General features: G+C 43.4%; 2 protein-coding genes across 6 annotated transcripts; one reads left to right on the top strand and one right to left on the bottom strand.

Moving 5' to 3' along the window:
• Nucleotides 1-233: 233 nt before the first annotated feature.
• On the bottom strand, nucleotides 234-8,399 carry letm2 (leucine zipper-EF-hand containing transmembrane protein 2). Its single transcript, XM_029163392.3, has 11 exons — nucleotides 8,153-8,399; nucleotides 7,186-7,252; nucleotides 5,675-6,212; nucleotides 5,031-5,174; nucleotides 4,264-4,407; nucleotides 3,809-4,012; nucleotides 3,588-3,707; nucleotides 3,325-3,444; nucleotides 3,079-3,177; nucleotides 2,668-2,736; nucleotides 234-2,113 (listed from the first exon to the last, which is right to left on the bottom strand). Exons 2-11 carry the CDS (start codon nucleotides 7,230-7,232, stop codon nucleotides 2,057-2,059), a joined length of 1,542 nt encoding a protein of 513 aa, XP_029019225.1. The 5' UTR covers nucleotides 7,233-7,252; nucleotides 8,153-8,399; the 3' UTR covers nucleotides 234-2,056.
• nsd3 (nuclear receptor binding SET domain protein 3) lies at nucleotides 5,050-26,141 on the top strand. 5 transcript variants are annotated; one of them, XM_041072453.2, is made up of 25 exons: nucleotides 5,050-5,153; nucleotides 11,329-12,182; nucleotides 12,681-12,929; nucleotides 13,028-13,190; nucleotides 13,275-13,429; nucleotides 13,803-14,426; nucleotides 15,047-15,212; nucleotides 15,292-15,392; nucleotides 15,546-15,591; nucleotides 15,682-15,812; nucleotides 15,894-16,019; nucleotides 16,094-16,220; nucleotides 16,300-16,500; nucleotides 16,598-16,777; nucleotides 17,409-17,555; nucleotides 19,342-19,498; nucleotides 19,993-20,195; nucleotides 20,277-20,389; nucleotides 20,495-20,641; nucleotides 20,740-20,862; nucleotides 20,995-21,111; nucleotides 21,198-21,339; nucleotides 21,460-21,566; nucleotides 21,659-21,863; nucleotides 21,969-26,141. In XM_041072453.2, the coding sequence occupies exons 2-25, from the start codon at nucleotides 11,373-11,375 to the stop codon at nucleotides 22,238-22,240; spliced, it is 4,812 nt and encodes a 1,603-aa protein (XP_040928387.1). In that variant the 5' UTR covers nucleotides 5,050-5,153; nucleotides 11,329-11,372; the 3' UTR covers nucleotides 22,241-26,141. The 5 variants fall into 5 exon arrangements, with proteins under 5 accessions (XP_040928387.1, XP_029017256.1, XP_029017259.1 ...); XM_029161423.3 differs by lacking the exon at nucleotides 5,050-5,153 and adding an exon at nucleotides 9,112-9,605; XM_029161426.3 differs by lacking the exon at nucleotides 5,050-5,153 and adding an exon at nucleotides 9,112-9,605 and having other exon boundaries at nucleotides 17,532-17,555.
• Nucleotides 26,142-26,444: the final 303 nt, after the last annotated feature.

The raw sequence follows: 26,444 nt of genomic DNA on the forward strand, positions 1-26,444 counted from the left end.
GACATTTTACTTATTCTTAACTCTCAAACAACACGACTCTGGCCAAAGTTACGGTGCCAGTGAACACTTTGAACTTCAATTGCATTTGTTTCCCTATAAACATCTTAAACTATTCCTGAGTCCTGGAACAAATTCTACATTTAACATCCTTTATCACACTGAGCTTACAAGAACAATTTAATACATTAAAAAACACACCTGAATTCCTCATTTCAGCAAAGACAGACAAGAGACAAATGAAAAGGGTTTTTTAATATTTTCATAGTTTATTTTATAGTCTCATTTATTATCTTGGTACTTGTCTTCAATAGCTTTATTACTGTACGGTTTTCTTCTATTGCAGAACATAAAATCAGTGATGGAGCAAACCCAGAAATATTCCAACTCAACAACTCTGGGGAGCAATATACCTGACGTATCACTTACCTGACGTTCCTCGTCAGGTAAGTGATACGTTATGTTGAAAAGCAACTTAACACCTGGTGAGCCACATTATGTTTATCCCTCGCATTTTGACCAGTAGTTAGTTCCAGACAATTAATGTCAGACGCATTTTGACCTAGGAGCACTACGGCATCTGATGGCAGTCTGACATAACACAATCCACAATTGACCTTTGAGAGCCTCAAGCAAGTCCAGTAGCCAACTGTAAAGGTTTTTTTAGGCTTTCAATCAGGATGGTAAAATATAAGACGTTAGCTTGTTGAGATTAACAGGTGGGAATAATCAAATATCAAACAGTGGAAACAGACAGGATGTAACTACTTAAAAATGCACACAGGGTTTACAGATTGGTGTTAAGTTGCTCTTCATAAAGTATCACCTGTTCATCAGACAGATGTTACAAACGTTGGAGGCTTGGATTTTTCCTAGTAGATTATTTGGATCTAAACTAATAGCTGGACCAAAAGGAGGAAGGAGAAGAGGTCGCCTGGGTGCCTTCAACACACTGAGGTGAATAATCAAACGGACAGTGTAAAACTAAAATCAGTCAATTTGATGCAAAAGCAACCTTGAACCCAATCAGCCTTTAACCTCAGGCACATGTGTAAAACCAATAATCTTCTTTAGCAATCACTTAAAAATATGTTTTCATCTATGGCCTCCGCGCCTCTAAACATTGAGGAGACAAAACGTTACACAAGCTGCAATAAAAGCAGCTCCTCCAACAGGTCAGATGCATCAGAACCCTAAGCAAAGCCAAACACATTGAGCCACATTTATACAGTACGTGGTTATGTGGCAAACTTGGAGGGTCGTATATTTATGAAGGCTTCATAAAAGGTGGACAGTTGGGCAAAGATGTACATCTGCCACCTTAATGCCACAGTATTAAACTCATCTTAAGATTTAAGCATCCCCCCGATAATAATAATAATAATAATAACAATAATATCTTAATGAATAACCTCAAGTGCATAAATTTCTCAGCTTACAGAAATCTTAGCATCGTAGTGGTAAAATACAATACGTACACTGTATATGCACATAAAACCTGTAAATGTTATTTTACAGATTGTCCAGTCAGTGCTTTACTAGTCACCTCTGGGTTCACGGAGTGACCTCTCACTGTTTAATAGCAATCACAACAAGGAGCCATGTCATGCTCAGGTGTCTAAATCTGCTGTTGGGCCAGCTGATTTAACCTTTTCTGTTTTGCTCCACAGGCTCAGACTGGACGCCACCAGCGTCTGCCTCGGCGTGGCCCAGGTTACTGATCAAAGATGAGAGGGTGTAAACAGCTATTGAACCAAAACGTTCATTAAAGTTTCTCTCTGAAAACGGAGGACTTCTCTCACATCCCGAACAGGAGTTAAAAAGGTTTGCAAATAAAACTGTACAAAGATGCTGCTGCTGCTGCGATGCAAAGAGAAGATCATATAAAAGATATTTACACATTTACAGGAGGAGGAGACGGGCTACGCTGCAGGGAGACAGCTGACGGGGATCTGCGATGGATGCTTTGGGTGTCACCACTGGGACATTAACTCAACAACACCAGGCGTGCTCTGCCGGTCCACCAAAGCCCCGTCACTCCAGAGGCTTCTGCTCCAGTTTACACACCGTTTGCACTCATCTTGCTCTTCTGGGATACTTCTGTTGCCGCTTTAGCCTGAGGAAGAAGTAACAGACCTGAGTCACACTAACATCCACCCGAAGTACACGCAATATTTAATTTTGTTCTCGTAAAATGTTTTTTTGTGGCAGCAAAACTAGATTTTACACACACACACACACACACACGCTGAACAGAATCACTTACATGTAGCTTACAGCTTTAGGGATTTAAACAACTAGTTCCTCAATATTGTGTAGTAAAAAACGGTTGGTTAGAAAAAAAAAAAACACCTGAAAAAAGACTAGGTCTATATTTATCAGCTATTTATAAACTTCACACATAAGCGTTCTGTCTTCATAACCTTCACAGAGTCATCCTTTGAATCGTGAACCTCTATTTATCTAAACTAAGCAGATTTCCAATCAGTGCTCAGTTACCATCAGTCCCCAGAATAGCAGCTCTGCTCCACTGACAGCGATTAGCTTGTCATGAGAGAAAGACCAAATCCAGGAAGAACTAACTGGATTATGAAACCCTGTGAGCAACAAATCCTATACTAGTTTTTGTTTCTTCTGCTACTAGAGGTCTGAGAAACATTTAGTTCTCACCTGAAGGACCTCAGCAGGAGTCAGAGGTTTGTCTGAGACCACAGGAGCTTTGTCTCTTATCTCTTCTACCTATAATGGGGAGATAAAGAGAGATTAACGTATGGTTTATTCTAACTCTAGATTCTATCAACATGGTTTAAATGGTTTATTTAACCTAAATATTTTTGGATCAAGATGCAATTATTATTATATATTATTATATATTATTATTAATTACCTGAAGTGTCAAATATGCAAATATCTAGTATCTATATTTAGAAACAGTGGTACAGCCCCCTGCAGTCTGGTGAGTATATTAACTGTACAGGAAGAAAGCTATTTTTAGACGGCAGCGATGACCTAGTTTCCTCTGTGATCAGTACAGTTCAGCTCATCCTGCTGTGTTTTGTGGTTCAGCTCAAATGCACTGACCGGTCTGTCTTTGATGATGACAGCAGGATCTGCCAAGACGTCAGGACCCACAGAGGCTGTGTTTGTGGCTGGATTCTCTACGGCGGGAGGAGCAGCTTTCTGTGGCAAAAAACCCAGGGAATACCTTTTAAAACCAACTGATCAGTTATCACTTGTATGTGCGCCATTTAACAGCTGGAATGGCAAACTGTTACTAATTATGCACCAGGGTTTGTCTGTGAGATCAGAAGTAAGAAAAGACCAAACCTCTAGTTTGGGAACAGGTGGGATGACGGGAGCTTTGGGTTTGAGGTCAGTCAGGTACATGGCTCTGGAGAGGAGCAGCAGCGACGGAGGAACATTCTCCTTCAGGTGCAGGTCCAACCACTGAAGGAAGGAGGAGACCATTAACAGAGAGTCGCATTTGTGCTTTAACTTCATTCATTTAACTTTTCTACACTGGTTAGGGTAATCTGAGGAATTATACACATGTAAAACCAGCTTTCATGGTTTGCCATTCAGCCACTGACCTGCTGCAGCTGCACACGTAGCTGATCAGTGGTGAGACCCAGAGATCTCATCCCGCGGCTGCGACACGCTGCCTGTAATTCTGACACACTCATAGCTGCCACACCCTCTGCTGCAATCATCTGAGGAAATGGAAAGGGAAGTTAAACATGTTGCACTAATGTGAGAAAGGCCTGTCACATTTCTCGCCATGACTAAAAACCATCAGGTCCTTTCATCTCACCTCATCGTCTGATTTGATGGTCCTGAGCTGCATCATTAGCTGAAAACGCAGCAGGTTGTTGGTGCCGATGGGCTGCAGCTCCAGCAGTTTGCACAGAGCCACCAGCTGGGGGCGCTCCAGGTGCTCCAGCGTCAGCTCGTCCTCAAACAGTTTGGAGAACCGGACAATGTCCTTGGTGGTGGGCTGCTCGCCTGTGCCCCGGACCTGAGGGTGGCAGAAATCACCAAGGAATGTACCAAAGCTGCTCTGACAACTTCAGACATGCAGAAAATGATTTGCCCCATGGGTCTATTAGCTCTGATTAAACATGGCAGTTCAGTTTGTCTTTTAGGCATGAGGCAGTAACAGTGAGTTAGGTTAGGGTAACCTGTTCTTTATCATACAAGTTGTTGGGTGGATCTTCTAATTTTGGGACACAGGATTGTGAAACAACAGTACCCCATGCAGTAATTTACCTGCTGGACATATGTGGAGAAACGTTGCGTCTCATCCTCTGTCTGAGCTTTAGCCTTATTTCTTCGGGCCATCTCAGCAATAGTCTCTTGGAGAAACTTGGCCAGTTCGAGCTTCGCAGCCAGACCTTTCTTCTGTTTCTCCTCCTGTATTAAGGAGAGGAAGAAGACACAGGTTAGCTTTGAACAAAAACTTATATAATATTGCATTCACGCCAACATGAAATGTTTGACTTTAGCACACATTTTCTTTTCACCACTCTGAAAAGAAAGTGTGGTAATCACTGCATGAAGTGTCAAGTTTTTGACACTATAATACTGTATAATATTCCTAATGCAACACATTCTTTCTTCTCCTATTCTCCCAGCTTTGAAGGCATAAACCTCTGTGCTCTCCAGGAGCGCGAGCACATATCTTTGAATCATTCATCCATGCTCCAGAATAACTAGAGAAGACCAGATGTGACAGGCCAACAGGACCAAGTACAGAAACCTGCTGATTTGTTATAAAAAGGTGCAAAAATGGGCAGTTATTTTAGTATTATTATTATTATTATTATTATTATTATAACGGATCAGTACATACAGCAGCATTTTAGAGTCTTTTGTACAAGTTAGGGTTAGGTTTATATGCCTATACTCTATTGCAGCTCCCAAAATAGGGTTAGATTAGACCAGAGGTTCCAGCTGCAGCTCTTTCTTAAATACACGTCTATAATAAACTCTGTAGCAGGTCAAGGGTATGTGTCTCTGTGGATGTAAATACGTGCCTTTTTGGACTCTGTCTCGAAGGTGGAAGGCAACATTTCTGGGAAGAGTTTAAGGAAAACAGGAAGAAGGAACTCCATGAAGGGAACGATGATGAACACCATGAAGGGCACCAGACGAAACAGGTCAGCACAGGTCCTCATCAGCTGCAGACACAAGCAAAAGCAACAGTGAAGCGACAAGTCAGAATCCTGCCATGGTCACACGTGAAGCTCTAAAAGTCATCTTTAAAAATAGTGCAAATCTAATATTACCACGACACATGCTCAGGCAGCAAGACATACTACTAAACGCTAAGGAACAGCTTACGATGGGAAAGACTCTCTTGTGACAAGTAGAATGAAAAATAAGTAAAGTAGTATTTCTCTTTTTTTTTTTTTTTAATCAAGCGTTGCATACATAACAGAAGTGAGCTGAGTAATCTACTTTGGAAAAACCGCTAGACCCGATTATGGTAAATTAAACCTCTCATTTAAAAAGGGAACTTAAACAATTAGCTCATGCAGCAAGGACGAATATGTGCATGTCAACACTGCCCATATGAGCCGGCTTTTTGCATATGCTCAAAAAAAACCTTTAAATGCTCTAGCACCCAGTGCACATACCCTGTAAGAACAGAAACACTGACTTATTAGAAACAGCTTACCCTCCTCCTCTCCCTGCGTGTGAGCAGCTGTCCATGCAGCAGCCTCCACACCATCCTGCCAGCAATTTTAATGTCAATGCCAAGTAACCGGAAGCCATTGTAGTAATGCTTCAGCTCATCCACAATCCTCTGATACAGAGATTTCTTAACGACTGCCCTCTCCTGCACCGGAGGGATGGCAGCTGCTGTGGTTGTGGATGCTGGAGTGGGAGTCAGTGGTGGTTGGGACTGGGATGCAGCAGCCACAGAGTCCTTGTTTGCTCCTTCAGAAGCATCTCGGACGGCATCGGCTGAAGCCTTGTCATCCTGCCTTATCTCCTGGAGCCAGACACCTGAGTTGTGCAGAGAGCGAGCGAGCAGAGCGGAGCTGTGGTTGCGGCCAAGGGCGTGACCTCGGTAACAGTGGGAATAGCGGGAGTGCCTGGGCAGGACCGAGGGCAGGACCGAGGACAGGACCTGGCTGGGAGGCTCTATGTGGAGATAGGCTCTGGAAGACAGAGAGGAGCAGCTGTGCCTCTTGGACAACAAATACGATCCCCTGTAAACAGCAACAAGAAAAACTGTTAGTTTTTGAAAGATTTTTGTTTCTCAGAAAAAAGTGGACACTGGAGTGTAAATGTGTGTTTTAACCCTTGTGCAGTCCATGGGTGGTCAAAATAAAAAAAGATTATTGTACACAAGCGAAAACAGGAACCACTGAGACATATCAGCCCATTTAAAACATTTTGGCACGTCCTTTTAGTTTGGAAGAAACAAAAATGCACCTAGTGCTCTAGGCCGCAGTAGTACCTGCTCTGAAAGCACTTATATCTGCTCCAGTCTTCTTACGTAAACATATCGCGGCTGTCTTCCACTTGAAATACTTTGGCAAGTCATCCAAGTTAGAGCTGCGTTATTTTAATCACCAGCTTTTCTAAACTTCTACCCATTATAACCTTTGACTGACTTATGACACCTCCAGCTACTGTAAATAAGAAAAATAAATGCACCTGTGTTTTTGCACTGAAACAGAGTCCAGGAAAAACAAACACAAACCCTTGCTTCATTCCACAACACACCCTTCATAATGTCCCCAAGCTGTTGAACAAACAAACAATTCACCTGACACACTCACAGCAGGGCCATAATCATGTATGGAACTAAATATGTGATCATAAAGAGACACAGCTGGTCTACAGGTTGTGTCTTTACCAAACTGACCTGCTGTGTAACTACTGTGATATCATATCTTACTCTGTTATCCCAGTTAATGCATCAGCAGTTGACAGTACAGTTCAGAGGCTGTGTGTTTATGCTCTGCGTGTGCGTGTGTGTGTGTGCGCGACTAAAGTCATACGATACACTGAGCCGTCGTTACTACAACAAACAGTGTGTAAACACAGACGCCATGAACTTTTGACTCAGCTCATCGCGCCAGTTTAGAATTATTGTGCATAAGCACTATATAGAGAACTATGCACAGTTCTGTTAACTTTAACAATCTGTGTTTTCAAGAGGCGCTGGTCACTTACCTTGATCTCGTCACTGCCAGGAGCACCTGGTGACTAAAGACGGCCATTGCAGGGACACTTCAGTCTTCTGTTAGAACACAGGAGAGAGCATGTGCATGTTTACAATATGAACCATACGCTTGTTATACATAAGTTACTTATATACTTATGAAAGTAACTTATATAAGTTATCCAATTATGCAAGACATCAGCATGAGAACAACAGGGCTTATGGGTGGGCAAAATATTGGGTTTAGTCACAAATCTTATTTTATTATAATTTAAAAGCAGTTTAAGATTGATTTTTTTAAATTGTGGACATAGTTACTCTACTTTCATAAGGCTTGCATCAAAACATAGTTATTAATGGTCAAAGTAACTTCAAGACTCGAGGTGTACAGCTTTGAAGAACCAAATAAGTGCTAACTAAGCTTTTTAAACAACAGCTTTGTAATGTAATGAAAAACCAAGTTGCGCACAGCGAGATCTGGACTTAGTTCAGTCTTATTTAACAACACAGGAGCACCAATGGCTTAAACTGTTCACTAATCTAACATGTCACAGACTTGAGTGGCCGTGGAAGAGGAAAACGTCTGAGCTTGTACTTTAGACGAATCGTTTACATAAAAGTAATGGCTTAGGCAAAGGAACAGTCGATGCTTAACATGGTGCTAAAAGGGATTCGATGAACCATGAAAAGAAAGGAAACGTTAAAGCTACCGGCAACTTTACTGGATGTAGTTAGTTCGTGCTGCTCAGTTGAAAATCCGAAGCATTCGAGCAAAACGGCCATAAAACTACCCATAACGTGTTACAAGTGGAAAGGTAATGTTAGTCACACACACTCTAAACCTATCAGTGGCTAGTGTCACGTTTCCAGTGAGTTAGCAAATGCGCCGCTGCTGCGGACCGTGAGCTAGCCTAGCCGGCTGGCTAGTTAGCTTAGCATGACGCTAGCTGCTGAAATGGCAGACGGCAGCTTGCTCACCTCCAGCGTCACCGACCGAGCTATGGCTGCCGCTGCTGACTGGGCGTAGAAAGGCTTTTCGGTGAGACGAAAATGGTATAATCCATCCACAACAATTGGTCGCGGTAAACGGGAACAACGAGAGTAACGGCTGATGGGGTGGTAAACCCATTTACGATGGGTTTACACTTTTAAACGAGCCGGGTACGACCTACCAACACACCGAGCGCAGCCTTCGCAGTCAGCTGCACTGGAAGGCGACACTGAGCATGCGTGGATGTTGTTTGCGTTCACACCAAAGATCGTCGAGAAACGAAGAGCGAAAATCCGTCTGGTGCTACACCCATTAACTTATTGTGTTTGTCTCTGTAGCTGACACAGTAACAGTCCAAAATAAATTAAACCTCGGGTTTATCATAAGCACGACAGCAAAGTATGTAAAGTTTCTCGTTGACCACAAAGCGTTTTGTTGTGCAATTAGCACAACAAAAACTAAAGAGTGTTTGTACTATGTATGTAAATAAATAATAGCTTTTTTTTTTATTTTTAACTTTACACATTATATGTTATTTGGCAAGTGTGAGATAGAGTTTAACACGGACAATGCAGAATTATAAACAACCCAAGTGAATAACTGCGGACGTTTGCTGTAGCTGGAAAAGGAAACAGAGTGATACATCTTTATCTTTTAATCTCAGACCCAAATCAGTGGGAGTCTATAAAAGCCAATCACAGCCTGTGATGCAAACATAAGTACAGCATCTGCATCGTTGGCCTCATGGTGGAAAAAATCAAAACACTTAAATAACACTATTTCGTAATTGTGATCCTCAAATGTCACAACGATAAAAAAAAATAAAGCCGCTGTTTGACACAGCTTCTGCTGTATTTCTCGCTCTTCCCACTCAAATGAAACATGACATATGAATTTCCTCTTTAATTTCACTGTAGGCGTGACTTTTAACGCTGGCTGCAACATTCACGGCTCTGCTCAAATCTCCCTCGTCAAAGTCTTCGCCGCCTTGTGAAGTAAACTACACATCCCGGGGTGCCCCTGTTGACCCCTCCAGTCTGGATCCGTGTGCTTTGGCGCTGGAGCTGAGGAAACCGACCAGGCCCCGACTATAGACGCTGGGAGCTTTCGTTAAACAAGAGGAAGAGGGAGCTGGGGATTATTAGGAAGAAGCTTGCGCGCAGAAGGGGGCCGAGAAGTGAACACATCTGCCTGTAGCAGGGGCTTTTCGCTGAACGCTCAGGTCCCCACACTGAGGAAGAGCCAGACACTGGGATTGGGTATCGAGCAGATAGCGTAACACCCCCTCCTCCTCTCTGTGGAGAATTGCGTTAAAACGAAAAGGAAAGGCCTGCGCTTTATCAATATTACGGGATTATATTTTTGATTTTTTTGGCCCTATAGATTAAACGAGGAAACGTTGCTGGCTGGTGTATGTGTTTATAATGGGACACGCTGAAGGTACTGGCGTTGTTTTTTTAATTTCCCTGCATCTCTCGACTCGGTATCAAAATCTGTGCCGCTCCTTTGCTCTCCTCTTTAGCGACGTTCGCCGTAGCTACCGCCGCCGCCGCTGATGCGTGTTGTTGTCCCACACTGGCCGAATTGGAGTCGTTTTCGAGCTGATTCTCAGACACATATTCCTCCGAGCCGCCAGTGATGGAGGCATAATCACGCCAGACAATTTGATTTAAAGAGGCAAAGGCAGCCATATTGGCACAGGAGCGTTAGCCTAGCCAACAGCGCTAGCTTTCCCTTTCATCTTCGTCCATGTGAGGTTATCACAAATGGATAAAGCGTAACTGGAAGCGTTTAAGCAGACGTGTCGGAACACAAATACACACATGCCACATTTGTGTTTGCTGTGTGACGTGCAAAAGGCTCGCATCGTTTCAACACAAACCCTTTGATGCCAGGTAGCTTTAGGCTAACATCGCAGAAGAGCTATAAGATAATTCAGTGAAACATTAATGCCTGCGCAGCCGTCTTAATGTGACCACACAGCTGTAACGGCGCACTTGGGGTTCATAACTCGAGGTGAAATGCCACAGATAACACCACCAGTCGATATCGGTGGCCAGTGACCGTTAGTTGACACCTTATGGGTGTTTACATCACCGTTATCCACCTTTACCCAGCGCCGGGCAGCCTGAGTCCGTTCACACATCAAACCCCAATCACTGGATTAATCTGCTCCCCACGAGACGCGGCACGTTTTAACCCGATTAATTAAGCGTCGCAGATATTAAAGAGTCAAATCCAAGGGGATGAGTCGCCCGCTAGAAGCTGCTCTTTGTTTTGTTTGTGACAGCGGGCTGCCATGTGTTTGTGATGCTGTAATAAAAGTAAACGATCTATATCTCGGTCGAATGCTTGTCGTGAGGTACGGGCCATAATCACAAGCTTTGGGGGATGTTCTGTTCTGTTCTGAGAAGTGAGGCTGATTATTTCTCTCTGATTTGGCCAGTTTGTGGAGGAAAAAAAAAGTTTGACCACTTCCTGTCCGCTGGCACGGCCTGTTCAGACCTGGGAGTTCAGTGGTGTTCTAGTCAGTGTTTAGTCTGATTACTGCATTGAAGAATCACTTGGAAACTGTGATAACGAAACTCAAAATGCACCCAGGTTCCTCAACAGTGACGTTTCTAGTTTTGTCTGATTAAGAGTAAAATCTTTTCATGTTTAGTTCCAGTTGTAGATACAGTCAAAAAAGGCAGAAAAGGTCTGTCACCCTTTTTCAGTCTTGCTTGAAATACTACTAAGCAGTTGTTATTGTAGTAGGAACACATTGTTATCTATAGCAACACTAAAGTTTTAATACATAAGTGTATGTATTTCATATTTTCAGGATGGCGTTATGTCTTTCCTTTTTATTAAATACACTTTAAATTCAAGAGTTTACTTTAAAAAACGAATGCTATATATTCTTAAATATAATTGTTGTTACATAAAATTACCTAAACAAAGCTGACACACATTAAGCCAAAGCTTTGTATTTGAGAATAGGAGTACTGTCAAATATATGATGGTGATCTGCAGTCTGCAATATCCATTGTAACTGATAGACACAGAGCTGATCTATGTCAGTATGTGTGTTATTTAATTTTCTTCCTAGTCGTGTAAAGAGTGGTGTGTTTACCTTGGTTTAAGAAGCATGTCTCATTTAATTGTGTATCTCCATCCACAGGTCCAGTCAAAGAAAAAGACAGTTAAGGATGCAGGAGCCCAACAATGGATTTCTCCTTCTCTTTCATGCAAGGGATCATGGGAAATACAATTCAGCAACCCCCTCAGCTCATTGACTCCGCTAACATCAGACAGGAAGGAACCTGCGACACCGGCAGTGACCCGGGTGAGGATGGCGGTCCCTCCTACGATGCTTCCCTGGATGCAGAGTTCCCCTACCCGCCTTCAGCCTCAGAGGACATGCAGCAGGTCACCAATGGCTTCCCGCCCGGTCTGGGCATATACGAACCACAAGCCAAGTTTTCCATGTACCCGCAGTACCCCAACGGCTCGGCCAACGGCTACGGGGCCATACGCAGCTACGGGGAGCATGGCCTCATGCCGGGAGAGGGGACAGTCCTGAGAGGCCCGGGCCTCCAGGAAAGACCATTATCTCCTGTGTCTCCACCACTGCCCACACATCATCCACACCTCCACCACCATCATCATCACTCCCATCATCACCACCACCACGCACACCACTTTCACTCAAACGCCCCTCATATACAACCACATCCACACCCACACAGTCCTCCACCACCACCACTGCCCTCACAGCACCACCTGCCCCAGACGCCCCACATCATGACCCACACGCTGCCCCCTCCACCACCCTTACACCTGCCTTCCTCCAGTCCTCCGCCCTCTCTTGTGGACAGTACCCCATCTTCTCAGCCCTCCCATGCCACCACCCCTGGTGGGGAGCTGAAGAAGACCAGCTCTCCAGAGATCAAGCTGAAGATCATCAAGACGTATCAGAACGGAAAAGAACTGTTTGAATCTGCGCTGTGTGGAGACCTGCTGCAAGAACTGCAGGTAGTGTACATAATTAACTTGTCACACACAGTTGTTCTTCCACTGTGACTACTCCCACTGAGAGCAAAGCAGACCTTTCTGGTAGTGCTTGACGTACTGGAGGGGGTTCATGTTATGTTATATGTTTAATTTTAGATCAAACTATAACACGCAATAAATCCTTGCCCATTAGAGGGTGGAACGAGCCATTTGTGGACATTCACCTGGAAAATGTTCCCATTTTCTAAACTGATGCAAATATGTATTTATGTGTTATATATTAGGCAACTATATGTTTCAGGTTTACATACAAACAGGAGCATTATTACAAGATAATACAGAAGGATCTTGGTTTAATTTTTATCATCTCTCTTCAGCATTGGACATTTGGTGTTTGAGCTAGTTTTCATTTCAGCACACAGAAAGATCTGTTTGTGTGGGACCTTTATATAAAAAGCAAACGGCTGACTGATGTTTTATCTCCACTGGTTTCTTTTTTTTCTATGTTCTGATCTACAGAAGGAGTCTCAGAAAAATGAAGCCACTCAGATGCAGCGCAGACATGAGAGAAAGAAGGAGAAGAGGAAAAAGAATGTTAGGCTGCAGCTGCAGGTCCAGGAACAGAGTCTGGACCAAAGCCAAACACTGGCAGGTACTACAGGCCAGACAGAGGACACCCACGTCCAGCCCCAGCTGAGAGAAACATCCCCGGACCAGACAGAGCAGCTTCAGAAGACTGTTATCAAAACTGAGCCAAAGACACCAAAGGCAAGAGCTCAAGGCTTCACTCTATAGAATTCTGTAATAAAAAATGAATAGTTGTGTTTTTAACAACAAGTCAGTGTCTAATTTTTATTAATGTATAGCTTCCAAAGGTCCATCATCCATCAGTGATCCAAGAGACGGGCTTCTGTAAGGAGTTTGTAATTGGAGATCTGGTCTGGTCCAAGGTGGGCACCTACCCCTGGTGGCCGTGCATGGTCTCCTCTGACCCGCAGATGAAGGTCCACACTCGCATCAACACCAGAGGTAGGACAAACAGCTTTCAGACAGTGGAACCCGTCTTGATCCGCTCGCTTTAACGTTACACTGAGGTTTCCTGTTGCCGTGCAGGTCACAGGGAGTATCACGTCCAGTTCTTCGGCAGCGTCGCAGAACGAGCGTGGATCCACGAGAAGAGGATAGTCATGTACCAGGGAAAGAAGCAGTTTGATGACCTTCAGGCTGAGACCCTGCGCAAGGCCACAAACCCTGTAGAGAGGCATAAAGTATGTACAAAGGCAGCTAAGAAATGTTGTCAGACTGATCCAAGGCAACAGTCAGTAAGACAAAGTTAACTTTAACTAAGACCACAATCTAGGAAACTCTGGCTTTAACCATTTAATGTCATTTGCACCAAACGCCTTGTGTATTAAATGAAATTATGAATAGACGGAATAAATGGCTATTGCAGAAATATATTTTTAAATGTTTTTGGTGATTTATAATCGCCCATCAATTCATTAAATCATTTGGGAAATTAAAGATTTATTTTTAAAACCACTTAATTATTGATGTTATGTGACATTTTATCAATGTATCCTTTCATATTGATTCCAAATATTAGAATTAATCTTCTCTGTTCATTTTTGACATTTCAAGCTTCTGAAGCCGATCCCTCAGCGTGAGCGTACTCAGTGGGAGGTGGGTGTGGGCCACGCCGAAGATGCTTTCCTGATGACGCGGCAGGAGCGGATCGACAACTACACCTTCATCTACGTCGACCCGGATCCTAACGAGGCTCCTCCCAACAAGAAGCCCAACATCAGAGCGGAGAAACGAAGCCGGCGCTCCAGCGGCTCAGTCAGTAAAAAGGAAGACGCAGGAGTGAAGTCGCCGGACAGAGATCAGCCTCCACGAAGGCAGCTGCCACGGCGACAGTGTAGCGTTTCAAACTCAGATGATAAGTCGAGCCCCCAGGCCTCAAATGAAGAAAACAACCAGAGGGGGGACCAACATGTGATGGGCTCTCCAAAGCTTAACACTGGCTGTGATGCAAGACAGGACTCACCGCCACCAGTCAGGGCGTGGAAAACAGCAGCTGCAAGAAAGCTGCTGCCACTCTCCATCACCATGAAGAGGCTGAACGTGGAGATCACAAAGTGTGACTGGCCTCTCCTGCAGAAAAAAACATGTCAGTCCCCCAAAAATGACAAAGAAGAAGAAAAAGACGGGCGAGTGGAGAGAGAGGCCAGGCAGCCGGACCTGGGGTACTGCTCACCTGAGGTTGGTGCAACTCAGGCACATAAAAAAAAACGAACCATCTTTATAAATATGAACTAAAATAAGCTTACCTTTATTTCAGGTGAGATCATGTTTTAAATGATCTATTTTTAAAGAAGAACTGAAAAAGTATGTGACCTTCTAGGATGTTCAGTTCAGAGTCAGATGCTGTTCGTGTGGGAGGCCTGATTTATTTAAAGAGAAATCTAGATCTTTACCATCAAAGTTTGATCTTGACCACATATGTTTGCAACAGTGAGTCATGGCTCATACAAAGGAGGTCTCTAAAGACCTTAGAAAAAAGCTGTTGATCCTCATGAGGCGGGGAAGGGTTACAAAAGAATTTCTAGAGTGCTTGAGTACCAAGTAACCCTCCCCAGGAGTGGCCACCAAGGAACAATGCTGAACATGTTTTTGGAAGGGTGCTCCGTTGAGGGTTGTGGCCACAGTAGTAGTAGTAGTCTTCCATTTGTTCCAGTTTTAGAACTTATCCGGTTTCAGGTCATATTCTTGTAGAAATAGAGGAGGATCTAATGGATTCAGAGGCTCCCCTTCACTGGACATGTGTATTGTGTTCATTACAGCTACTGTGTAAGGTGATACTCAAACATTGGTGCTTTTAGCAGGACTGCAGAGCTAAACCTGAGCCCAGTCCAGAGGAGGAGGAAGATGGGGATGAAGGGGAGGAAGAGGGGGACGAGAGAAGAGGCTCTCCTGCCAGTCGAAGAAGTGAGGAGGGTGGAATGCAGCAGACATCTTCTCCCGGGTCACACCACAGCAGCCCACAAGGTTAGTAGAACAGGTTTCCGTTTTTTCTAAGTCATACTGGACACGTGGAGCTTCCAGTCAATACAACTGTGTTTTTTAGGTTCGCAGGAGAGGAAGCTGCAGCGGCGATCAGTGAGGAGTAGATCGGAGTCAGACAGAGGCGCAGATCCCGTCCCTAAGAAGAAAACCAAAAAGGAACAGGTACTAGTTATGGCCATTCAGTCAGACCAGTGTTTGCAGAGTGTTTGTCATTGTAAATGTGGCCTTAACACAGAATGTCCTCTTTAACCTGCAACCACTGCACTCACATTAGCAACCACAAAAATCTAATCTTGCTTGGTTCCCTCCTCACAGGCAGAGATGGCTCCTGAGACCACACTGAGGACGGGATCTCAGAAAGGTAGATGAACCGTCTTTCATGCCTCCTGTGTGGTTGGATCCGTTTCTATTCCTTGACGTTGAACTTACATGTTTTTACGTGACCATCTAGGTGCCAGTGAGATCTCAGATGCATGCAAGCCTCTCAAGAAGCGAAGCAGAGCATCAACAGATGTGGAGATGGCCTCTTCTCAATACAGAGACACCTCTGATTCAGACTCCAGAGGCCTTAATGACCCACAGGTAAACTTACACAGTATTTTCTTTCTTATAAACACTCTTACTACTTGACTATTACTGCTAACGATGCATTCTTAATCTAAGGGTTTATTTGGAAAGAGTCTTGATAGCCCGGCAGCAGCAGATGCAGATGCTTCAGATACCCAGTCAGTGGACTCTGGTTTGTCCCGGCAAGATAGCAGCACTGGGAAGAGAGACACTGTTTGCCAGGTTGGTGGTGCCAGAGGCTGATCTGTTTTTTTTTTCAAGAGCCGTTGAGCCTGAACATTTCTCTTTGTATGTAGATTTGCGAGGTGTATGGAGAGGGCTTAGTGGTGTGTGAAGGTGACTGCAGCAGACAGTTTCACCTGGAGTGTCTGGGTCTAACATCCTTACCCGAAGGCAGATTCACCTGCTTGGAATGTAAAAATGGTGAGTGAATTGGTGCAGATGTGCTTTTTTTCTCATTATCACTTCTTTTGCTCGACTGTTCTCTTCTCCACTCCTCCAGGCAATCATCCTTGTTTTAGCTGTAAAGCGGTGGGGCGGGAGGTGACGCGCTGCTCTGTGTCAGGATGCGGCCGCTACTACCACGAGGACTGTGTCCGTGATCTCCCGGGCACCACCGCTAATCCCAGCGGAGGCTTCAGCTGCCCGCAGCACAGCTGCTCTACCTGCTGCCTGGAGAGAGACCTGCAGCGAGCGTGCAGAGGTAAAACCGCTGCGCCGGAGCCCATAAGTGAACCCATTCATCACGAACACTTGGAGACCACTCAGGCTTCTCTCCCGGCCCTCTCCGTGCCACCCAGGTCGCCTGATGCGCTGCATTCGCTGTCCGTTGGCGTACCACACGGGGGACGGCTGCGTGGCGGCGGGCAGCGTCGTCCTCACGCATCACATCATGATCTGCAGCAACCACGGCGGCGCCAAGAGGAACGGCCTGCTCACCTCCCCTGTGAACGTAGGCTGGTGCTTCCTATGTGCCAGAGGTACGTTGTCACAGCCGGACGCACTAACAGCCTTCTCCTTCCTCAGCACACACAGACGGAGCAGGACCTGTAAAAACACATCACTTCTACCTAACGTGCACTTCACACTGCTGCGATCCCACTCATCTCTCGCATCTTTTAAAATACATCCATTGATGCAGTCACTCCAACATACTGTTAGACTATTTTAAGGTAGTTGATTGATTAGTATATGTTTCATGTTTGGTGTTGTTGTTGTTCATGAATAGGGCTGCTGTGAAATGTAATGTTTGTTTTCCATCACAGTACTAATACTCCAAATGATTCAGGTCATTACACTGCACTCCACTTTAAAGAGCCCATTTGTCCCTGATGGTGAGAAGTGAGGCCCGTCAGTATTAGTACTATTCTTACCAGCTTTTAACCACTTTGGATTTTTTTCGTCAGACAAGTCGAGTGCTCTGTTTGGCCTCGTTATGTTTGGACAGACCTTTTTTTTTACGTGTTTCTTTTTATCGTCGTAACTGTGTGTGTTTGCATGTGTGTGTGTGCGTGCGTGTGTGTGTGTGTTTGTTCTTTCTCTTTGTGAATTTTGGGTAATTTCGAGTTTGACTGCAGCTCACCCCCGTCTCTTCCTGTGTGTCTTGTGTAGGGCTGTTAGTGCAAGACCTTACTGACACCATATTAAGTTCATATGCCTATAAGTCCCACTACCTTCTGACTGAGTCAAATCGTGCTGAGTTGAAATTACCTATGATTCCCTCTCCTTCGTCAGCTACCAAAAAGAATGTTGGGAAAGGTAACTGAACAGTTTTTCTCTTACTCCTTTGTCCCACTGGTCTGTGTTTGTGTTGTGCCTGCCCCATTCTGGTTTCCCTTTTGTTTGCATCTTTCATTTCCAAAGCCTTGAGGTGCAAAGTGAATTAACTGGTTAAGCTTGCAGTTAATTTTAATGCAGAGTTGCACAAAGTAACTTCAGCAAAGTTCTTTTAACACATTAACAAGCAGTGGGCCTTATGCAAGAACATGTTTCTTCTCATCCCAAACTTCTTGTTTGGAGGCATATGAGATGTTTTGATTTGTTGTAGCAGGAAGTTAATTCATTTTCAGGATCTGCCAGCTCATTTTCACAGGATGCAGTCACAACAATGTACACTTAGGGGAGAGGTAGCGATGGGATTTAATTACATGGTGTCTAGAAGAAGGAGAACACAGCAAATATTGTGGGCAGGGTTGTGAAAATAACCTTCAGGGGCCAACAGGCTATTAATAATCAACAGTCTGCACTGCAGTTAATCTCACTTCCCTCCAACATCTCTCTGCTTCTTTGCTGCTTGTTTTATTTCACCTGCAGTTAAAAAAAAGATCATGCAGTAAATATGGGTGGCTTGAAATACAAGGATAATTAATTAATTAATGTTTGTGTAATTATTTACTGGTGCAGTTGAATAGAAGTCAATAATGCTAATATCAACCTGTGCTTCCTACTGTGACAAGTTCAAAAGATTGCTGAGGACTAATTTGTGTCACCTGTTGAAGTCAGCCTGTTCAATCTTGCATGAGGCCCACTGTGAGAGTGTCTTGTTGAATATATGCAAATAAGTTGGTATAAAAGAAGAATCAAAAGTCTCTTTAAACACTCCCAGTACTTAAAGCACAGTAATGATGCCCTTATGCAGGATTCCTTGGATCAGCTCAGGTTGTGTCCATGACTTGTGGAGTTTACTGATGCTGGAGCTGTGCTGCGTCTCTGCTTCGGCACTCCGGGCTTGCTTTTCATTTGAAGGCCTTGTTCAGCCTCACCTCTTATGCTGACTGCAGCTACTTTATGTATTATTTGTCACTAAAAGAATTCTTATTTTGTTTGAGCTTTGACCTGCCTTGGATGGAATATATTAAAAAACAGGACCAAATTCATGCAATTAGCCTGTCAGTTCAGCATTTTCAGATAAAGGAAAAAACTATTTTGGAGAAGCCTTTGTGTTATGAGAAGTTGATTCCATGCAAGCTGGTCTGTGCAGGATGCGACATGCGTTTTGGGTCAAGCATTTGCTTCTCTGGCAGGACTGCATGCCTGCTTTTCACTGACAGTCTGATTATGTTTGAGTATAACCCTGATTCATGTTAACTTGCTGGCTGGTTTTACTCCTGTGCTGCTGCATGTGTTTCCCATTGACTGGTCTTGGTACAGTGCTCTGAATCTGATTGCCAGACATGCTGTAACTGCAACAGTAGAGGTTGTAACGCACCTTCTCCTGAAGTATAGCTGTGACAGGAGGTTTCATTCAGGATAAAAGCTCCTGTTTAGTTTTTCATTATTGACTGAATCCAGAACTACTGTATAGCTTCAGATCCTCAAAGACACTATTTTCATGTAATTCTAAATATGATCAACCATAATTAGAAACGATTTTGCCAGTTTTAGTTTAATATTTCACTTTGAATGTTTGCTTGTCTGCAAAAGGGATTCAGAGTTTGTCCAGGTTTAAAGGTGCATCACCTAATCATACACTCCTCCTCTCTTTGCATACCCATTCCCCACAACGCATGCACACACACACATGTGTACATTCATACAAATGTAGGAGGCAAGTTGCTGTGCTGCGACTCATGCCCAGCTTCCTTCCACCCGGAGTGTCTGGAGATGGAGATGCCGGAGGGTACGTGGTCCTGCAGTGATTGCAGGGCAGGGAAGAAACCTCACTACAAACAAATTGTCTGGGTCAAACTGGGCAACTACAGGTACGCAGAGAGCACCTACTGACGCCGGCCGAGGGTTGTGCTTCTATCAGTTTATGGTATGGTCATGTTACAAGGACAAGCCTGTTTTTACCTTACCACAAATTCCAAACTGTCCGTGACATGGTCTGACTACAGCATATTCTCATAAAGACCCCTGTTGTTATTATTGTTGTTATGTAGTAGTTATTCACTGTTAAGCATGAGTATGTTATTTATTCTGAGTCATTCCTACATATAAACTTAATTCTTTATGAAAATTCAAGAAAAGCTTAATCTTAAATGTTTGTTTCTGTAACGTTACTCTTGCTGAAACTAGAGGATGTTTGCCGGCCTTCCTCTTGGGAAAACAGATCTCAAGCTTAGAAAGTAGCTGTTATGTCAACTGTAATGAGGAAAATTTGGAAATAAATTGTAGAAAGACGGTGGATATTGACTTCTCTTGTCTGTACGTGAGCTTCTGTCTTCTTATTGTAAAATGTCGTGCTCCATTGCAGGTGGTGGCCAGCAGAGATCTGTAATCCCCGCTTGGTGCCATCAAACATTCAGAGTCTTCGCCACGACATTGGTGACTTCCCTGTTTTCTTCTTTGGCTCTCATGACTATTACTGGATAAACCAGGGCCGTGTCTTCCCCTACGTGGAGAATGACAAGAACTTTGTCACTGGTCAGATTAACATCAACAAAACCTTCAAGAAAGGTAAGTTGTTGTTTTTTTATTCCTTCCTGTAAAACACTGGGATGGATCTGATGATTTCTGTGGATGCTTTCTTTGTTTCAGCTCTGGAAGAAGCAGCTCGGCGGTTTCAGGAGCTTAAAGCACAGAGGGAAAGCAGGGAGGCTCTAGAGCAAGAACGCAACTCTCGCAAACCTCCACCCTACAAATTCATCAAGGTAAAGCTCTTTAACCTTTTACTTTGGATGAATAACCCAGTAATTGTGTTAAAATTCAGTCCTCGCAGTTTTCACTAACTGCGTCGGTGTCATTTATTGTGCCAGTCCAACAAACCAGTGGGGAAAGTGCAGATGCATGTAGCTGACTTGTCAGAAATCCCAAGATGCAACTGCAGACCAACAGATGAGCATCCTTGCAGCATCGACTCCCAGTGTCTGAATCGCATGCTGCAGTATGAGTGTCATCCACAGGTCTGTGCTGACATGCTTTGCTCTTTACTCAATTGATACCCTAAAAACCATTTGAGAACCATGATGAGAAACTATGGTTTTGTTGTTGTTGTTGTCAGGTTTGTCCTGCAGGTGACAGATGTGAGAACCAGTGTTTCACCAAGCGGCTGTATGCAGAGACAGAGGTGATAAAGACAGAGGGCTGTGGGTGGGGCCTCAGGACCAACCAGGCACTAAAGAAGGTGAGTGTTAACATGTTCATTAACATGTTAATGTTATGCATTTGTATGTACTTTCTTCTTCATTCATTCCATGCACCACCTTCCTATAATCACAGAATATGATATAAAAAGTTTGTTTGTTGTTTTGTCCAGGGTGACTTTGTAAAGGAGTATGTGGGAGAGGTGATAGACTCTGAGGAGTGCCAGCAGCGAATCAAACGTGCGCACGAAAACCATGTGACCAACTTCTACATGCTAACCCTTACCAAGGTAACACGCAAGTGACACCAGTAAACCCTGAATTACTGTTCCCATCAAAGAGAAGCGTGTTTAAAACCATTGACTTATCATTGTAGGATCGTGTGATAGACGCTGGGCCAAAAGGAAACTCGTCTCGGTTTATGAACCACAGCTGCAGCCCGAACTGTGAAACCCAGAAGTGGACAGTAAACGGAGATGTTCGCATAGGACTCTTTGCCCTCTGTGATGTTGAAGCCGGTGAGTTCACGTGGAGATGTAGATTGCGTGCTGACAGGCATTTCACATTCTTACATTCGTTGTGCATGTATTAAGAGGACACTAGATGATCCAGCTGGTTCCTTTTCCTCTGTTCTCCAGGTACTGAGCTGACATTTAATTACAATCTGTACTGTGTGGGCAACCGGAGATCATCCTGTCACTGTGGATCCGACAACTGCTCTGGATTCCTCGGGGTCCAGCCAACAGTGAGCCCATTTATCTCTAATCGTGTTGATCCAGCCCCGCTTCAGAAGTTACACGATACTTCATGGTCTCTTCACCATCTTTCTTCCTCCAGAGTGCTGTAGTGATGGAGAAGGAGGAGAAGGCCAGGAACGCCAAGCTGAAGCAGAAGAAGCGGAAGCTGCGGCCGGAGGGCAAACACACACACGAGTACATTTGTTTTTGCTGTGGTGAGGGAGGAGAGCTGGTGATGTGCGACAGGAAGGACTGTCCGAAAGCATACCACCTGCTGTGTCTCAACCTCACCAAGCCGCCATACGGTAATGACACAGTGTGTGTGTGTCTGTGCATTTTTACACTGTATCTGCATTGCACAACTCCCCATCAGCTTCTATCTCGATGCTGACGTCTTCTCTCCCCCCCAGGACGGTGGGAGTGTCCGTGGCATGACTGCAGTGTTTGCGGCGCACCGGCCTCATCCCTCTGTGACTTCTGCCCGCGCTCCTTCTGCCGAGACCACGAGGCAGGGGCGTTCGCCGCCTCCTCCTTGGAAGGCCGCCTCTGTTGCTCTAGTCACAACCCCCTCAGTCCTCCGGGATCCAACTCCAGCTCGACGCAGCTGCATCACTCCGCTCTCAGCCCCATGAGGGTCAAGGAGGAGCCGGAGACAGACCTGGGCGAGCAGGCAGCGGAGTGACACCGGAGCTTCCTGAATACCTCATTACCTGCAGAGTGCTCCCTTGAACCAGTTCAGATCTGACACAGTGCACTGCAAAAGGTAGTACAGTGCTTTTTGACCAGTGCAGCGGCTGCTATTCCGTGCCAGGACACACAGCAGAGCAACTGGCAGTGATGGCAGAGGAAAGCGACCAGGCGTCATTATACACTGTTTTCTTGCCTCTGTTGCCATAAAACACCACCAGTGACGCTCTCCGCAGCCCGCCCGCACCAGTCGGGGGCACAGGCCGCCACCTCATTATGTCTCTTTTTTTCGTTTTGTTCTTTTTTTGTGTTGTCATGTCGTCAGTTTCCGGCACTTTGAAGAACCCAGCGAGCGAAGTGGGGGGGGGGGAGCAGAGAGACGGACGTGTGAAGCAGCTCAACCTCTCCCCCACGCTGCTCCTCTCATGTTTACCTGCTGTAAGCTGTGGTCAGCATCTCAACCATAGAAAGGCTCCACAGAGGCGAGCCAGCCTTTGTCCATCACTCCTGACGTGATCTGTCTTTGTATTTATCTCCTCTTCTTCTTCTCCTTGGGGAACAGGAGGAGGGGAAGTTACAGAATTTGTGCAATTTTTTTTTCAGGACAACACTACATTCCAACCTTAGACATCGTTTTTAATATACTTATGGGTATAGATGAATATAATTATATACAGTATCTATGTTTGTTAATGTTTACAGACGGATTCTCTCACTTCATCTCGGTGAGTGGTGTATTATGTTTGTTTGTTTAGATGTTAAACATTACGCAGACCTCCTTGTGAAAATAGTCCTATTAAGGTGAAATATAATGGTATATTGTGTAATGGTATAACATTACAGAAGTACTTGTGATTTTCATATTGACAGTCTCACTCACCATTGTGTACATAATTGGCTCATAATATTGTAAAGTACCTAAAGATCAGGAGGGACAGAGCCCCACCTCTGGTTGTTCCTGGGGGATGGAAATGCTTTTTTTAAATAACTAGACAGATCCTTTTTTAATGAACATTCTGTTCTCACGTTTCCTTCACTTATTTGTAGATGGAGGCCCCAGCTTGTGATCACTGGTGCTGTCTTAAAGTATTGTTAACCAGCCTTAAGTTAGACTCTGGCTGTAGGAACTACTGCCCAGACGCAGTCCATTTGAGTAACATTGTGTACTGTGACCGCTTTGTTTCTTTACCTTTTTGTTTTGCCAAACTTTTCTGAAAAGCACTTTCACATGGCTTGTCGCTACACAGTTTAGCTACGTCATACATATACAGAAATGTGTATTAAAAGAACATATGACATGTGTTTTGAAATCAATACCTCTTCTTGTAGTAACGTCGGACTTCAAATTGTGTTGTAAATTTGATCTTTTCAGTCAGAAACGTGGTGTTGAGTGGTGGTGCTGGGCACAGTTTCTTTTTTTCTTTTTTAAGAAAGTGACTTAAAAGCTGTTTCGTTTTTTACTGCCTGCCCGGCTTCACACCGAAAAGTCCTCTACTTACTCGAGAGGCATGTCTTCATTTTCCACCTGAAGGACACCCTCAAGGCTGGGCTTCGTAGAAAATCAGCCCAGACCAGTATATTGTACAAAATACAAACATCTGTACAGTGTTTCTAATCACTCATCTGTCCAAAATTTTTGTATTTATGGCACCGCATTTTGTACCAATTTCTTTTTCGAACACAGTAATTTGTCTCCCTCTTCACAGTGTAAGTGACATAGACTATTTAAAAAACACAGGGAGTTTTACATAATACCTGTATCTTGTCATTGCAAATGTTTTCCTTTATTTGCATTTGGTGTAATGATTCCACATTTGATAACAGCTGCTGATCACCAACATGTATCATGACTCACTGTAATTGGTGTTACAAGCAGCGCGAGGCGTGTAAACTTTCCATTTAGCTGTTTCCTCCTGGACTAAAGTGGTCGACACAGGTTGAAGCTTTTCTGTCGCCTCCATCAGTTGCGTCACTGGTTGTGTTTGTTTGCATTGTCGGCCCCTTGAAGACCTTTTTTTTTAAAGCCTCCTGTAGTGGGTTGGAGCCACAAAGTAAAACTGTGCCAATGTTTCCAAATCATTTTGAAGCTTTAAAATAATGCAGTAATTTAATGTGTTACATTGTGTTGTTACATTGGCAGTTTTTTTTTGTTTTAACATCAAATGCATCTCTTTGAGGTTCAAATGAGCAACACAAACTACAGCCTCAAAATTTATCACCCAGTCAAATAAATTCTGCCCAAGAAAATGGTCCATAAAGGAGGATTTCTTTTGCCTTAGACTTTTTAGTCTAGGTGTAGAGAAAGAAATATCTAAGGCAGACAAGTAAGAATATTATTTATACAATTGAAGACTAAAAACTTTTTTCCTAAAACTAATGTAATCTCCCTATTAAAGTCCTGAGGCCTATTTCTTCCTTTGCCTACTTTTTCAATCAGTGTATGTGAACATGTATGTTTAAAACCAGTAAATGGTTTAAGCTAAACACAGAAAGTTGGATTCTAATGTCATATTTTCTTGAATGAATTTAATTAATATTCTTACTTTTCTGCATTTACATTCCCTTTCTCTTATATCTTAGACCTTTTCCTTCTGTTTGTCTCACATTCCTAAAAAGTCAACTTACTAATTTTCTTGGCCAACTTAGTACTGGTGTACTAAATTTTGACAAATTCTTTGTATTATTATTGATATATGATTCATTATCAGGTAGGTGCATCATCCATGCACTTTTTAATTACGAACTCAAGATGGTTTGTGTCATAAAACTTGAATTTTCTTTTTGTTTTTGGAATAGGATTTATACATGTGACTGTCAGACCGATGGCATCCTCGCTTCTTAAGCGTTAATGGCTTCAGGAAAAATGACTTGTGAAGATATACCTTGTCTTAAAGCCTTTTTTGTCCACAATTACTGTTGCATGCCTCCATCATCAAACACTGGGTTTTTCTGTAGACGCCTAATTTAATGCCAATGTTGCTTTTCTTTTTTAACCTTGTTTGCACAGAGATTTTGCAAAACCGAACAGCCTTTAGTTTTATTTTTCTGCACCTGCAGATCGCCTGATTATTTTGTGCCCATATGTCCATGTTGTCCCGGCCTATCAAGCAGTAGTATTACATACGCTTAATATAAGTGTCCCAGCGTGCATTATTTCATTTACTTAAATACTATCTGATGTATGTGTTTTGTTGGTTTATCCTCAGTGTTGTGCTCATGCTTTTATTTGAGAAGACAAAACCGCATGTTTGTTTTCATTTAAGTGACCATTGACTGAGGGGGGGTTTTCTATATGTCCAGGATTTTATTACCTATTGTTATTTTTTATATACTTCCATGTAGGACGGGCCACCCCTTGTATGTCAAAAAATATGTTTAAGTTCACTGTGATGTCTTTCGGTTTCTGTACAGTGTTGATGACTCTTGTTGAGTTTTCACTGACATGCTGTCAGATGAGAAATAGTGTTCAAATAAATTCATACATTCACCTTCATAAGCACTCTTCATCTCTTTTTACTTTTTGTAAAATTGCTCACAGTAACTCTGACTGGGGTCGTACGTATCTCTCTTGGTGTTGCTTCAATGAAAACGTGGATGAACACAAAATACCATGTTGATTACTGTTAAACCTGTGTTACAGCATACTGCATATTGTTGAAGAACCTGTAAATAGTTTGCATTGAACTTGCATAGGATCATGTTACTGTGGCGTGCTCTTTTTGCCTGTACAATTCTGCTTCTAAATGTGTGTGACTGTTGAGACAACACTCTTTTTGTACATGACTTGTCTTTTTATTTGATATTGATTCTGTCCTTTTTTCATTCTAAAGTTAATTTTAAAGAGTTCAGAAATGCCTGAAGTTTGACTTTAATAAAGCTGTACTGTCTCAGTGAAAGGTTCCCTTTGTTTTTTATAAGATTGGTAAGTTAGACTCATTTCCAGTGTTATTTGATAGCTATAAATAAGAACGTCAATATTAAAATGTTTTTGATCAAAACCTCACAAAACAATTCTTTAATACATCAAGCCGATTTTGTCATTTTTAACTCAAAGATATACAGTCATTCAAAGTGTAAAGTAAGAACCTGTAATTAATTTGTTCCTCGCTGTCAGGTGACGTGGCTGCTTGCAGTACAAATGTCGAGACAGATTGCGATAAAGTTGTACTGTTTCCGGTTTATAAAACACTAAAGTGTCT

This window comes from Betta splendens, chromosome 9, assembly GCF_900634795.4.
Source record: "Betta splendens chromosome 9, fBetSpl5.4, whole genome shotgun sequence".
Taxonomy (NCBI): domain Eukaryota; kingdom Metazoa; phylum Chordata; class Actinopteri; order Anabantiformes; family Osphronemidae; genus Betta; species Betta splendens.

Bases quoted from the DNA above. Each gene is read 5' to 3' on its own strand.
- letm2 (XM_029163392.3), bottom strand. From the start codon at position 7,232: ATGGCCGTCTTTAGTCACCAGGTGCTCCTGGCAGTGACGAGATCAAG. The intron at 6,213-7,185 runs GTAAGTGACCAG...TGCTGTTTACAG, and splicing joins CTGGCAGTGACGAGATCAAG to GGGATCGTATTTGTTGTCCA. The intron at 4,013-4,263 runs GTAAATTACTGC...TGCCACCCTCAG, and splicing joins TCTCCACATATGTCCAGCAG to GTCCGGGGCACAGGCGAGCA.
- nsd3 (XM_041072453.2), top strand. From the start codon at position 11,373: ATGGATTTCTCCTTCTCTTTCATGCAAGGGATCATGGGAAATACAATT. The intron at 15,213-15,291 runs GTTAGTAGAACA...TGTGTTTTTTAG, and splicing joins ACACCACAGCAGCCCACAAG to GTTCGCAGGAGAGGAAGCTG. The intron at 20,196-20,276 runs GTAAGTTGTTGT...TCTTTGTTTCAG, and splicing joins CAACAAAACCTTCAAGAAAG to CTCTGGAAGAAGCAGCTCGG.